Here is a 14,899-nt window from a genome sequence, read left to right as displayed (position 1 = left end):
TTTTATTAAACAACATTTTTATTTGTCTTGAAAGTTACAGGTCATCCAATTTGTTCTTTTTTTAATCAAAATATGCTGATAAAATTTTAAATTGTATTAGTGGCCTACAAATGCACAGTTGTACAGTTAATATATGGCAACATTTCTTTGAGTTTATTATGCTGATTAAAATGTATGATTTCATACATTTATATTAGGCCTCATTTTACAGGTACCTTAATTCATCATTAACTTTGTGTAAGTTTCTGGGAAAGAACCGTGAAGTTTGGTTCTAATCACAGGAATAAAAGACACAGCTCGCAGATCGTCGTTTTAGTTCCTAAGCAGAGTTCAGTATTTACTTACTGATGAATTTCCCTGAAAGATTTTGCTCCATTTAAACGCCAGTGAATATTTATTATTAGGTTATTATTGGAAACATTATTCTTCATTTGTCAGGGGGTGGGACACTCCAGCTGAAATTTCTGATTGGCCCTCAAAGTGCCCCTGTTCTCTCAGTAGTCTTTAAAAATATTAGTAAGTCACTTACTAACAATAAATATGAAAATTTGTTAGGAATTTTTATTTTCTAAACTTTTTATGAAAAGGAATTCTATTTGTCTGTGTAAATTGTGGCCCCTTATGTAGAAAAATCCTAGATCCGCCACTGACTACTGAATTGTATGCATGTTGTTTGCTTGTAGACACATTAAACATGTCTGCGTAGCTCAGCTGATCTCCTCTGAACAAAAGTCTCATACTGGTTCTGTCTTAGCATTTACAAAAGTGATCACTCTATTTTAAATATAATTACTAACAAATTATATGGTTCTTTCCGAGAAACCTAGCAGAATATTTGGAAATAAATCAAATAATTTTCTTATTCTTTTAAATGATTGATTTTTGTAACATAACAATGTTGAGGATGGAGGAACTGAACTAATTCAACACATGATGCATCTGAGTTAAATTCCCATGACCTCAGCGGATGTGAAGGATGTGGCCCTGACGCCTTCCGACTATATGTGCCTTTGACATGTTACTCATTCAGTGGATTCATTTATACAATTTTACGATTAATTCCTATATGAATACTGCTGTTTAGGTCTCGATAACACATGTACTATTATGTCCATTCACACTTAAACTCAACAGCTACTTTCCCCTGGAACACACAATATATATTCACTCACACAATGGTGCCAAACTGGGGCGATTACACAAAATCAACCAAATGTTTGATTCTTTGGTGTAAATTTACCAAGTTTGTTTCTCACAGCCAGAATTGATTACATTCAGTGTGATTACCTTGGTTTGTGAGTAATTTAGAGACAACTTAAAGATGAGGGAACACCGAAGTTCATGACAGCTGGTGAGGCAGAGGAGGGGGTGAGGAAGAGGAGGAGGTGGAGGGGGTTCACAGGTCTATGATCGTTTTTTTCTGCTCTCAAAGTTTATGAAGTTGGCTGGTCTGATCTTCATCTCCGCAAATTCAATTGAGTGTTCGTGGCCTTTCCAGTGGAACCAGTTGATCCCCTGTGAAAAAGAGGAGTCTGTCACTACATCATACATCCGACAATTCACCAACGTGGATCAAAGTCTTCTGTTGAATCTGATTTGTTAATCCTTAGAGGGATTATGTTGTCACCTCCATCCGTTTGTTGGATGGTTTGTATGATTGTAAGCAGGAATTAAACTTTGTGGAATTTGTCAATCGCTCACACACATTTTGGAAACATCAGATAAAATGTTTTTAGGAATGCTATGTAGAACATTACAACAAATACTAGGATATAAGATCATAAGTTGTATTTCACTTTATTTACTAAAGAAGGTATGACGGATATTTGGGTAAAATACTGATAATAGCAAGTGAAAAGGCCTTTTATGGAGAAGTAGGGGAAGGCAGAACCCCTGATAAAGAAGAATAGAATGAAACATCCAGTATCTTGAGACTAAGAGAAGCACAACTGGAATAAAAATAGGAAAAAGTGAATTTTTTGAACTCTAAATACTGGCATTAGTATGAGCAAATCCATCATCTTGAGGGCTGATAGGAAAATATAAACACAATTCCAGGACAGGTTTCTTAGTCATTGTTTAATTTTGCACTTGTAATGACACAAGTTAAAAGAAACATGTTGGAACTGTACATACCTTACTGTGACTGTTGTCGCCGTATTTCCCCATGAGGTTGACGCGATGACAGTTTTTATACCAAAAGGCACCTTTGTAGGACAAGGCGCAGTTGGTGACAGCGATATCGTTGTCGTTGTCATAGGTAGAGAACGGTCGACCCTGGTGGTAAGTCATGGAGTCACCTGAGAAAGATGGGAACTGATCAGTAAAGCTCATCCTTCTATCATTGACTCAATGCACAGAAACATGTGAGCTCAGTTCTACTGGAAAAAACTAAACCAGGCAAATAGACATTTTTGGAAATATACTTGTTCAATTTCTTTTGAGATGTGGATGAGAAGATAAAAAGCATCTGTGTGTTTAGTATGAAGCTTTGCATAAAGACTGGAAACAGGGAAACAGCTAACATGGCCACATCTGATACCAAAAGGATTTCCATGAAACTTGGAGGAAGGATGTGTCAGGAAAGAATCCAGTACATTTTTGAGCGGATCCGGATCAGGGGGTGGATCCAGGATTTTATTTGTCACTTTCTCTCATTGAAAGATTTCTTAATTTCTCAGAGAATAATTGATGGATCTTGAGGGAAAATTGCTAATCCAAATAAAAATCTGGAACTTCAAATATGGTTTCAGAAGGGGACTGTTGTACCTTGTACCTTAATTAAACAGTCGGATTCCCCTGGTCCGCACCAGTTCTAAGTCAGCTGCTAGGCACCAGCCGAGTGCTATTCTAGATTATATTTGAATAATTTAACAGTGAAATAATAGTACTGGTGAGCAGCTGTCTCTGGTTTGTGTTGGGTGACCTACAGTGGAAGGAGACCTGCTACAGATCCACATGGTTCAAATTGATCCTTTTTCCTCACTATTATATACTGAAACCATTTTTCATTTCTTCAGCTGGCAATAAAGTATCATGCCACTTGTGCTTGATGATTTACTCTAAGCCTGTTTCCATTTAGTTATATTTGGCCTTTTCTTTCTTTGAGTTTCTGGTGTTTCCACTCAAGTATTTTGTTTTTGTGCAAAGCAAATAATGGATCTTCTCGACTCACTCTTGAGAATAAAAATCCCATTAGGCATTCTTCCCAAAATGTACAACTACTCCTTAAAGTAGAACCTACCTGCTGTTCCACTGTATGCCCCTATGTAGATTTTATAACGTGTTCTTGGTTCTGCAAGCGTGAACTTGTCATACTGGGCGTAGGCTGATTCCCCTTTGTCCCTCAAGTCCACTCGCAGGTCATAATGACCAGAGGATGTGATTTTATGAAGGTTGGAGAGACCTGCAACCCAGATTTAATATGTCTGAGATGGTAATAAGAGAGAGGGAGAGAGGTGCGTAGTGAATAGGGTTAAACATCGAGGGTTCTTACCCAGCCAGAACTCATCATTCATGTTACCAAAGCCAGCGGTGTAGTTCTTCCAGTTCCTGAAGAACTCCAGCTTTCCATTCTGGCGTCTGAGGGCAACCTGCAGAGGACTAACTTTCATGAGTGTCACAACAATTGTACCAACCACGACCGTGGTCAGTGTGATGCTGTATATATTTAAAAAAAGGCATTGCATAACTGGTTCTAATTCAATATGAAATATGGTGTCAAAACGGTTGTTAAAAGTTTCCAAAAGGTTGATTTCCTCACCGTCCATCCTCCGCCATCTGTGGTCATGTCACAGTAAACCTGGATGGGCTGGCCCTCCTCTCCTCCCACATAGATGGTGTATAGACCAGAGGTCGTCTCTCCATTCAGATATATCTGAGCACAGTCCCTGGGTCGTCTGAACAACTGTCCAACTAAAACGTACATATTAAAAAGAAATCATCTTCAAGACCTCAGAGGACACAGTTGCTTTATCTTTATCCCTGTTATGTGAAAATGCACAAGACTGTAAATGGTGTTGAGTGAGAGAAAGGACCTTGGAGAGAAGAAGGTTGAGAAAAAGGAAAGAAAGGAAAAAGAAAAGATTTTCCATCAGCAGCTGCTCAGGCAGAATGAAAATAAGCGCAGGTGATGTGACTGGGATATCGAATTTAATGAAAAGAATTTAGGTTAGGAGAAGTTCTAACTCTCTACTGTGCATCTGGGCTGTTGCATAACCCTTCAAGAGAGTAGCAACCACGAGGGTGAGGTTGAAAAATTACTTAACTTAGGCAAAAGCAGCTACAACACAGAATAGAAATACTGTTAATATACTACTACTAATATAATACTAAGTAAAAGTGCTGCACTCAAAATGATCACAAATTAATATTAAATTGTACATAAAAAGTAGTCAAAAGTATATGACTTATTCTGGTCCCTGTAACTAATATATTCCTTTAGTTTTGGCTAACCAAAGTGTCAAAGGTCAGAGATACATCTAAAAGGTTCAGATATGATAAATGAGAGATGAAATAATACAAAAATAAATAATATAGAATATATTTAAAAAAGATTGTGCAAATTATCAAACGATTTAACTTCACTGGACGTCAACTTGTTTTCTGAGCCAAGACAAGCATTTTTAAGCGTCAGAAGTGGAAACAAGTTGTTAAATCTTGTTTTATAATCTCATATGTTATGCAAAACCTTAAACTGAAAAAAGACACTATAGCTATTGCATAAATGTAGTGCACTAAAATGTTTGGGGCAATTTATCATTGAAATGGAGTACCTAAAAGTTGTATTTAGGTACAATACTTCAGTAAATGTTCTTATGTTCGACCACTGCACACAAATGAATAAAAGAAGTACATGCATGATGTTTTCATGCTTACTGGTCGTGAAGACAGTGGCTACATGTCGACTCCTGTGGGGCCCAGCGATGGCCTGCAGTTTGACACTGTACTCTGTGGAACCACTGAGCTGAGCCATGCTGTAAGAGGAAGCTGTCGGGCTCAGCACCACTTCCTGAATCCAGACACACACACAGAAATACGCAAGTAAACACAAATAATTTACAAAAAAGCAGGACCATTTTGAGATTCCACAACAATTAATATAATAACATATCAAATCACATCATATATAAATGTTATAGCTGCAATTTTATATTATATGCTGTAAAGAAAGCAACAAAAATTGACTTGACCATCAACAACAGTGAAAATATTGTAGTTTTTTGTTTTGTTTGCATTCATTAATAACAATGGGCATCAAATCAGGTGTCAGTTTCAATAAGGGTGTTAATTTCACATTGGCAGACATACAAGTTATGTCTGCCAAGAGGTTAGGAAATCAATCTAAAAGTTAATGTCATGAATAGAATCCTCAGTAAAATGAACACAATCTTTATGAAGTGAAACCACCATCGCTGACAGTGATTTAACTGATGCAGGTGTGAACGTACCCTGATCACACCATCAGCAGAAGAGAAGGTGAGTGTGTAACCGGTCACAGCAGCCTGCGGAGGTTTCCATGTCAGAGTAGCACTGTCAGTTTGGATGTTTATAGCTGTCAGATCACGAGGAGGGTCCACATCTGCAAATTAATTAATTATTCATTAAAACTAAAATGACTGATTTATTTGGCTGTGTGCAGCATAAACATAGTGACAAGATACAAGAAACCGGTTAGCAAAAAGTTTAATTTATACAATATCATTAATTTGGAGTCCGATATTCACTCTCTCTGCTCTGTTAAGTTCTTCAGATGATTGAGGCTCAATCATGTTCACCAGCTGCTCTCTGACTGTCTGCCTGCTGTTTGTTGCTGAGCAGGTCAGCAGGACAGTGAGTGCAAAAACACATGGAGAGACCAAGTAGTGCACTTAATCCAGGAAGCCTTAAGGTGCTCTTTAAGATACAAATTGGATTTTTATTAAAATCTTTATTTTGGCTTTTCTATTCACCTAGTTTTGAACTCACCAGGTATTTATCAGGAGAGAAATCGTAAAAAAAGATTGTTTTCACTCTTCTTAGGCAGTACACCAAAATAAATAGGTTTTGGTGTGGATCCAGGTCAGGGGACAGATCCACGATTCTTTTTCACTTTCTTTAACATTGCAAGATTGGGTGTTTTTCAACATTTTCACCATTGTCCTAGGGAATAATTTATGGATCTTGATCAGGCCAGTGAACTGATATTCCTAAATTTCCATAATTTGGTTCAGCTAAAAGGATTTTAAAGGATGTGTTGAGCCTTGGCAGAGTTACAGTATGCGCTCTACTGAGGCACATTTGCCTTCTGCAGCTGAAAAACAACACATGGTGACGGGTGAGAGTAAACCGTTAAGCTGTGGACCAGACGGGTAAACAATGAGCTGAATCTGAAACAGCTGTAGATTCAGGTGAAAACTATTTGTCAGTTCTTCACTGTGTGCCACCACTTTATTATCACATTATTATCACATTCTCTCAAATGTCACACATGTTTCCTCTCTAGACTGACCTGTGACGAATTCAGTAACTGCAGATCCACTCTTCTGAGATTCTTTCATGGCATGAACTCCAACTGTGTAGTGGGTTCCAGGAACTAAGGAGCCCATCTCAAACTCCACGGTGTTTCCAGAAACATGCTCCACCACCGGGGACACTGCAAGACAAAGTACACCAGTTCATAAAATCAGAGGATTAAAGAAAAAGAAAAACGCAAGTCACTGACTTACACTGCAACAATTAATAGAAGAAAAACAATGTGAGAGGTAGAGATGTTTCTTACAAGGATTACCAACTCCTGCTGCTTTTATTAGGAGCTAATGAAGATAAACAACATTACAGAAAAACAATCTTACCTGAATCTGCCCTGTAGGTGATGACGTAGCCATCGACTGTGGCCACAGACGGTTGCCACAGCAGCAGGGCTGATGTGTCAGTGACATTAACTGCAGTCAGGCCCTGAGGTCTGTCCAGAGCTGGAAGACACAAACAGGAACACAAAGAGGAAATGGCTTCAATTAAATTTTCTAGACTCTGATGCCAATGCAGTTATGAGTTCGAGGGGCTGACGCAAAGGTTACGAGCATCAAATGAGAAAGAAACAAAGCAAACCTGTGGTTACAGTGTCGGTGCTGGGGTCGCTTTCCTCCAGACCTTTCACAGCACTGACAGTCACTTGGTAGGTTTTGCCAGGGATCATGTTGGGCAGCACAGCCTCAAACACACTGCCGTCCACAGTCACTGTCATCGGGCTTCCTGTGGATTAGAGAGGCCCTGCATTTAAAACATCACATATCAAAATGAAGTGCTCAAATCAGCTAGAAAAACGTATTCACACCCAACACCAAGCATCCATACTCTTGTTAAGGACAGAGGATGTTGCACCTTGTTAAGCCCTATGATTTGCCCAAACTGTGATTTGTGAATATGGGCTATAAAAATTAAATTTGATTAATTGATGATCGGGCCCATATCTCTCCAATCCTCGCCTCCCCTCATGGGCTGCTAACTAAATCTAGAGTTCATTTTCAAATTATTTTAATAACCTTTAAACCTCAGCCTGTCTGGCCCCCAGTTATATAACTGATCAACTAACTCACTATGCTCCAAGCCGTGATCTAACATCTCCCAACCAACACTTGCTAGTAGTTTCTAAGTAAAGGCAGGTAACGGTGACTATAGGCTTTTACCATCAGGACCTTGAGGCTCCTTGCCTTACATATTTTTATAGAAAAGTATTTTAATGGCCTATTTATAACTGGTTTTAATGGAAGTTGTTTAATTTCAATATTTTCTTCTATATCATCTTTATTTTTGTTTCATCTTGTTTTCTTATGTCGTTTTATTTCCATTATTTATATTGTAAAGCAATTTGTAACCTTGGATAAGTGCAATAGAAATAAAGTTTTATAATTATTATGCATTTTCAGAGGGTGCATATTTACTGCACTTTCCATAAGTGAGCGGCACTGTAGTTCCTAGTCATTGAGAACTTTTTATCTGTAAGAAGAAATGCAAAAACCTTGATCGACAGCTTACCTCCTTCAAAGGGCACATAGGCGATGCGGTAGTTATCAATAGGAGAGGGAGACATGGACCAGTGAACTACGGCAGAAGAATCCGTCACTTCAGAGAAATGAAGTCCCAGTGGTGTGCTCAGGCCTGAATAGACAGATGCAGATAGGAAAACAGGAAAAGGAGAATTCAAGTGAATAAAATATTTCCAAAAGAAAAAAAGCAGCTTTGGCTCAAGAGAACAACAATAAACTTAGGACAATGTTTCCAGTAAACATGGAGCCTAAAGCAGAGGAAGAAATCTGATTAGTGGCACTGTGGGTTCAGTTCTCTGCAAAGCCAAACCACAGAAAGTTTACAAGTTAGTACAGAACTAAACAATCTGCAGTGTTTTTCATATACCTGTCTGAGCAACCCCAATAATAGGTTGGGAGCGTTGGTCCAATGTGACACCATAAAGCTCGATTTCATACTCAGTGCCACTCAAGAGTCCATTTAAAACCTTGGTTCGCTCGTCACCGCGGACACTGTACTCCTTAGGATGGGATAGCCTTTTGCTGTCTCTTATTTTAATCCCAAATCTGTCAAACATGTCTTCATCTGCCGCCCACGACAGACGGAAGCTGTCAGCAGTGATGTCAGAGACAAAGAGATGCTCCACCTCCGGCTCAGCCTCTGGTTAGACAAGGAAACAGAACGTTGTGTTGGTTTTGGGGTTTTCCCAGAAATAATCATCAACTTGTGAGAGACGGCCAAAGACATTGGCTCAGTTTGGAAGAGGTCAGCAGAAAGACAAGAAAGGTTTCCAGGTGGCAGACGTTTTTGTCCACCACCTCCCATCTGCCATGCTCTGGCATCCGTTAGTGTAAAAGAAAGACAATATGCTTTTTATTAGACGTTGATTAATGTCAGTTAACAGATTCACATTCTATAAAAGGCTCTAACTGACGTGTTGGAAGAATTTCAGCTAATTCTGGTTGAGACGAGGTCGCCATGCGTCCTCAAGGCCGAGGTGCATTCAGTGCATTCAAAGACAATGAAACAAATGAGATTAGAAGCTAAATCAACAGACATTTCATGCTCAGATTGTCTGTTGATGTATCAGTGTTTTCCTACTTTCTGATCATTTTGTTTTATGCTGTATATAACCAAACAAAAATCTGGAGGAAAACACCATTTAAAATATGAAAACAAACAAATATGCTTGCTCATATTTTGGGAATAAGAATAAATGGGGAAAAAAATGGGAGCTCCACATCTCTTTCTCCCGGGGACCAAACTGCATACAAAGAAAATGCCCCCAACCAAAGGAATTGATAGATCAGAAAAGAGATGAGTTGTAAATCTGTGTTACAGTTAGGTAGGTGATCTGAAGCCTCACCATCGAAAGGTTGCATTAATCGAAATGTATCAATAATCAAGCCAAATTCATTTTAAGAGATCTTATTTAAACCTTTACAAAGTTAAATCATCATTAAAAGTGCATTAATACCACAGAATTATACAATTTATAGAGCAGCCAAGTTGTGATGGTGAAACTTCATATTCAGATCATAAAGTTAAATGATTTTCCATCAATACACACAGAGTAGTTGCACTTTTTAGTAAGACGAGGGGCCTTGCAGTGAACTGGGTGGTACCTGTCACAGCCACTGTATTCAGAGGCCGAGAGAGAAGCCCTGACTCTGACACCCCCGTCAGCCTGAGCTCATATCCTATGCCGGTGATGAGGCCCCAGATGTCCAGGTGACTCTGGTTTCCAGGCACAGTGAACTCCTGAGGCTCCAGCAGCCACCCGGAGTCTGTCACCACTATGTGAAAGTGGCTGAAGCCCCCACTAGAGGGGGGTGAATCCTCCTGCTGCAGCTGCTGCTTCACCTCCCACGACACACGGAAGCCGTAGGGGGTTATGTTGGAAATGGTCAAGTTTTCCACTTTAGGCAAAGAAGCTGGAGGGGAGCGGGTTTCATTGTTTTGTGAGCGGGAACAGATTTGGGAAAGGGAATAAGATTCCATTAGGAGCGTAATGTGTGCAATGGTTGCAAAAGAAAATCAGTCTTTTCTTCTTTTGAGGTTTTATACTTTATAGGGACAAAAATAGTCATCTATTAAAAATAGAATATCTCCTGAATTTAAAGGCTACAACAAATTAAGGGCAAATTTGAAATGCATCGTAGCGATTTATATTTCTGCCGCAGACAGTGGAAAGATTGATACGTCTCCTTTCTCACCCAAAGGTTTTTAAAGCTATATTGTCTGTGTTTATCCATGCCTGAACTCTTTGGAGTTAATAAATTAAATGGTTTCATTCAAATCATAACTTTTTTTATCATAAATAATAGTTGCTTATGATGCAAGTCAAGTTTGATCTTAATGCATTTAAACCTACGAGTGATGGGAGTTGAAAATATGAGTAAAATATATAGTACCTGTGACGGCGTGGGTTAACACAGAGGGAGTGTGGCGCCCGTGAGAAATACCATACAGTTCAATGTCATAGCCTGTGGCATCCATCAGGTTCGAGACTGTAATGTTACGGATTTCACCAGGCAGTCTGAACTCCAGTGGATCAGACTGCTGCTCGGAGTCACTGACCCGGATAACAAAGCCATCAAAATGGCCTGACACAGTGCTCCAGGACAAGCTGAGATTATGTGGACTCACAGATGAAGCAGCTATGGGCCCCAACTGTGGGAGATCCTCTAAATGAAAAACAGAACACGGCTTTTCAGTGAAGTTGTGCTGATAACTACAAAGCAACAATGTGTTTGGTACATGCAGTGTCAAGAAGCACATGTGATGCAATACCTGTTGAAGCTACAGCAAATAGAGGATGTGTGTTCTGGCCACCAGTGCTAGCGTACAGCTTTATGTTGTAGCTTGTGCTTGCTTTGAGCCCGGCCATGACTGTGGAGTGCACGTCTCCTGGCAGAGCGCGCCCCATTGCCTGAGAGGGCGAAGCAGACTCTCTGACTTCTACTATAAAGTTATCAAAAGGCTTCTCTCTTGTCCGCCACGACAGAAACAATCTGTCTGAGGTAATGTTAGAAACAACTAGCCTGGACAAATCAGGCTCTTCAGCTACAGGGGAGAGAAAATATAGTATAGATTTATTTTTTGCAATAGAAAGCATGTATTTGTATCTTTTTAAAGTCCAGTGTTTGCATACAGGCCAGAATTTAAGACGAAAAAAAAAATCAAAATACCTGTTGATGCAACAATACTGACAGCACTGGTTCGGGATCCCTTGTACGTCCCATAGAGGTAGGCTATGTAATCAGTGCTGGGCCTGAGCCCTCTGACATTGTGTGACTTATCATTGCGGGATATGTTATATTCCTTTGGCTCCATCAGCCAATCAGAATCAATTATCTCCAGGATAAAACCATCAAACTCTCCTTCAGTGGCGTTCCACAGGATAGAAAAGCTCTCTGACGTTAAGTTTGAGATATATAGTGTGCCAAGCACCGGCTGATTCACTAAAGAAAGAAAGCATTATTAGATTTTCATCAAAACCCCTCTGCAGAACACACACGTCAAACGGAAATATAAAGAAAATGTGTGGCTGGTGGCTTGTTGGTTTGATTCATCAAATGAAAATATTTATAATGTTACAGTAAACTCACCACCACCAACTTGCAATCCCTATTAAATACATGCAAAGGTTTTTGCATTAAATGCATATTGAAAGTCCTAACAGCTTGAATTTTAAACCCTTTAAACCTATTTTCTTTCATAACACTGATAATGATAAGATGGACTAAAATCAAACTCCAAGAAGAAAGACAGAAAAAGCCATCATGGTAAATAGCTGCAGAATATTGGCCTGCAAGTGTTGATTTAAATGTGAAAATGTGGTTAAGGAAGAAATGAAATAGGACTAAAAATCTTTTTCATGCATATGGAGCAAGATTTGATCCGAGTACAGAATCAATAATGTGGCAGAAGAGCAGTTCCCAGCAGAGTAGGACTGCCCCAGAGGAAGATAAACTAAAACATCTCTTTACATGCAACAACTATATAGTCAGTAACATGCAAGCGTGCAGAAGACAATTTAGGCATCAATCAGATGTAAATCAAAATGGCGTTAGTGTTAACTGCAGATGAAATATTAGCATTTTACCTTGATATGGAAAAGAGGTTTTAATCATTTGCCACCTAGTAGTTCAAAAGGAAATTAGGATATTTACTTTTAAGTTCTATGAAAATCAACTTTATCAGAATCGACTAAACTAAACTATGTCAGTGTCATTCACACAAACTAACAGAGCTCAAAAGCCACTGAAACTCACACATACTGTGAGCACTTACTGAACACATTCACGGGCAAATGATCCTTCAAGGTTAATCAATTACACACTGAATGAGGGTTGATGGGACGGGATGAGATGGTCACGCTGTCACTGGGTGACAGGCAGTGGAGGGTGGAAGTTATTGCTTTGCCTTTGCAATCATTGCAGCACATCAGCATCAAACCGGACCACGATGCAGGGGATGATAGAGGGTGGGGGAGGGGGAATGGGGGCTTCATGCACTTTGGTAACTGGGATGGAGGCAGCAGTCCGGGGGTAAAGGGTGAACATTTGAGGGGCGTTTGCTTGGCTCGGTGATGAGGCACGGGCGCCAATCACCCTGCCCTCTCTCAGCGAGACAGAAACAGTGGCTGGAGGGTAAAGAATGTTTCATGGCATGTTGGTTAGGATGAAGCAGTTCAGTTCACTGTGTTGAACAGTAACAGGAATTAGGTTATTATGTTGCTCTTGATTCATGCAGCGAAATGTCGACCCAACAGGGTGGGTCTTGTATGTGGCTGTGTTTGCTTCACAGATTCTAACTGAAAGTTGTTAAAAATCGAAGGAAAGAAAGAAAGTTAAAGAGTTAAAGAGGATAAAACTCTGCAACACTTGAAGTTGCAGGTACCTGTAGTGGCTTCACTGTACACAGGCTCAAGGAAGGAGCCCTGATACATCCCGTACAGGCCAACCATGTAGCTGGTGTTGGGATTCAGCCCGGAGATGCCCAGGCTGAAAGCGTCTCCAGACAGTGAGAGGTTCTGGCTCTCTGCGAAATTCCCCAAGTTTGTTACCTCAATGACAAAGCTGTCAAAGTCCCCAACTGTGGGGCTCCAGGACGCAGTGAAGCTGTCCCATGTAATGTCAGAGATGGTGAGGTTCAACACCATGGGCTTCAGCTCCTCTGGGAGATAAAAAGATCAGAGTGGGTCAACTGAATGGCAAGATGGATTATAAACATCACTGTCACATAAGGTGCATTATTTATCATAAGGTACAACAGATTATCAGGGCCACACTTTGAAATCAAAATGTAACAGGATGAATAAAATTGTGTGGAAAAAGTTGGAATATTTCAAGATTAAGTTGGACATTTATGAGAATAAAGTCTTATAATTAAAATTAGTTTATTTTTTAAAATATAATATATTAAGTATATATAAAATGTCAAAAATCATAACCTGATTCTTTAATTTATAACTTGAGACCTACCCTATTAAAACTATATTCTTGAAATAAGATTACTTTTGACAATAATAATAATAAAAATCATCAACTTTGATCGTGATATACAATTAAAAAAAATTTAGCATGAGGACTTATCTTGAGTTGAATCAGGAATCTTGAAATGTATGACTTTGGTTTTGTAAAATTAAAGCTTTAATCTCAAAATAATATAACTAAAGGTTTAAAATATAACTTTCTTATAAAATATTATTCATTTTCTTGCAATATAACAACTTATTTTCTTGTTTTATACCATTATGACTCTTGAAATATTATAATTATTGTCAATATTATGAATGCAATTTAAAAATCTCTCTCTCAGTTTTTGGCCCTGACACACCATTGTACAGTCTAGTCAGAGGTTTAAGCAACACAAAATATCAGATGATTTGTACTTTAAAATAAAAGTACAAATAAAATACATTCATCTGTGGAAAAAACTTTCTCATGCTCTAAAATATTTAGAGCACAAAAAAGAATTCATGAGATGATGTTGATGGGTTCTGATGAATGTATGAAGTATCTGCTTCATGTACCTGTAGTAGCGACAACTTTGAGAGGCAAAGATTGATTCCCATCCACCAGCCCTTGTAATGTAACATCATAATGTGTCGAGGGGGTCAAACCCTCTATTTCAGCCTTCCTCACATTTCCCGGTAATGTGGTCACATGAGCTTGTGTCACCCCTGATGGAGAACTGAGCTCCACCATAAAGCTGTCGAACGCCTCGTCGGGCGCCGACCCAGCCAAGCTTACACTAGTGGAGGTAACATTTGTGATTTTGAGGTCCCCAAGTACATCCAGGTTTGAGCTTTCAGCCCCTGAGCTCCTCACAACAGTATCAGAGGTGGAAGGAGCCTCAGTGTTTACGGGTTGGAGGGGATCTGGGGTTTGAATTGTGTCATTATCCAGAGAAGACTGTGAGGTTGTTGTGGCATCTTTAATACTCAGCATAAGTACATCTGGGGAGGTAGGCTCGGGTGCTACAGTGAAAAAAGGAAGTTAAGGTATTAAATGTGTTACTGGCTCTGCTGAGAAGAGAACAAGAAGCAACCTGCAATGAAAAACTGGATTAACATCAAAACATTATTTTTGCACAATAAATATAATTCCGTCCATGTCGACATGAGATTTCATCATTTCTTCTTGTCTCAAAAATTGATTATTATCACGTTTTTTCCAGGATCCCAGTTTATATTATAAAGCAACAGCTAAGGCATTAACAGCACCTGAGCCGGTGCTGTTAATTCTTTGAAGGTTCTGAGTAGCCCACCACAGTGGAGGTACACAGTAGTCTTCATGAAAAAGCCATGCACAGCCATTTTGTTCCTGCTGACCTAAAGAGAGACTGTCAAACCGTCACTTGTTTGGCATGCGAGTGACGTGTG

General features: G+C 39.4%; 1 protein-coding gene across 7 annotated transcripts in view; it reads right to left on the bottom strand.

Moving 5' to 3' along the window:
- tnca (tenascin Ca) overlaps positions 1–14,899 on the bottom strand; it is a 47,112-nt gene continuing 32,213 nt past the window's right edge. For 2 of the 7 annotated variants that reach the window (XM_035183808.2, XM_035183809.2), the window contains 17 exons: positions 12,913–13,188; positions 11,199–11,471; positions 10,801–11,073; positions 10,422–10,694; positions 9,633–9,941; positions 8,395–8,667; positions 8,017–8,139; positions 7,090–7,233; positions 6,834–6,953; positions 6,491–6,634; positions 5,451–5,581; positions 4,879–5,011; positions 3,764–3,915; positions 3,497–3,593; positions 3,245–3,406; positions 2,137–2,300; positions 1–1,515 (listed from right to left, as the gene is read on the bottom strand). In XM_035183808.2, coding sequence (XP_035039699.1) covers positions 1,405–1,515; positions 2,137–2,300; positions 3,245–3,406; positions 3,497–3,593; positions 3,764–3,915; positions 4,879–5,011; positions 5,451–5,581; positions 6,491–6,634; positions 6,834–6,953; positions 7,090–7,233; positions 8,017–8,139; positions 8,395–8,667; positions 9,633–9,941; positions 10,422–10,694; positions 10,801–11,073; positions 11,199–11,471; positions 12,913–13,188 — 3,158 coding nt within the window. In that variant the 3' untranslated portion in view covers positions 1–1,404. Of the gene's footprint in view, positions 1,516–2,136; positions 2,301–3,244; positions 3,407–3,496; positions 3,594–3,763; positions 3,916–4,878; positions 5,012–5,450; positions 5,582–6,490; positions 6,635–6,833; positions 6,954–7,089; positions 7,234–8,016; positions 8,140–8,394; positions 8,668–9,632; positions 9,942–10,012; positions 10,695–10,800; positions 11,074–11,198; positions 11,472–12,912; positions 13,189–14,047; positions 14,495–14,899 lie in introns of those variants that run through there. The other 5 variants (XM_035183807.2, XM_035183810.2, XM_035183812.2 and 2 more) reach the window with 5 other exon arrangements.

This window comes from Hippoglossus stenolepis, chromosome 18 (genome assembly GCF_022539355.2).
Source record: "Hippoglossus stenolepis isolate QCI-W04-F060 chromosome 18, HSTE1.2, whole genome shotgun sequence".
Lineage (NCBI taxonomy): Eukaryota > Metazoa > Chordata > Actinopteri > Pleuronectiformes > Pleuronectidae > Hippoglossus > Hippoglossus stenolepis.
Note: the sequence above shows the minus strand (reverse complement) of the source record. Positions and strands in the feature narration are given on the sequence as shown.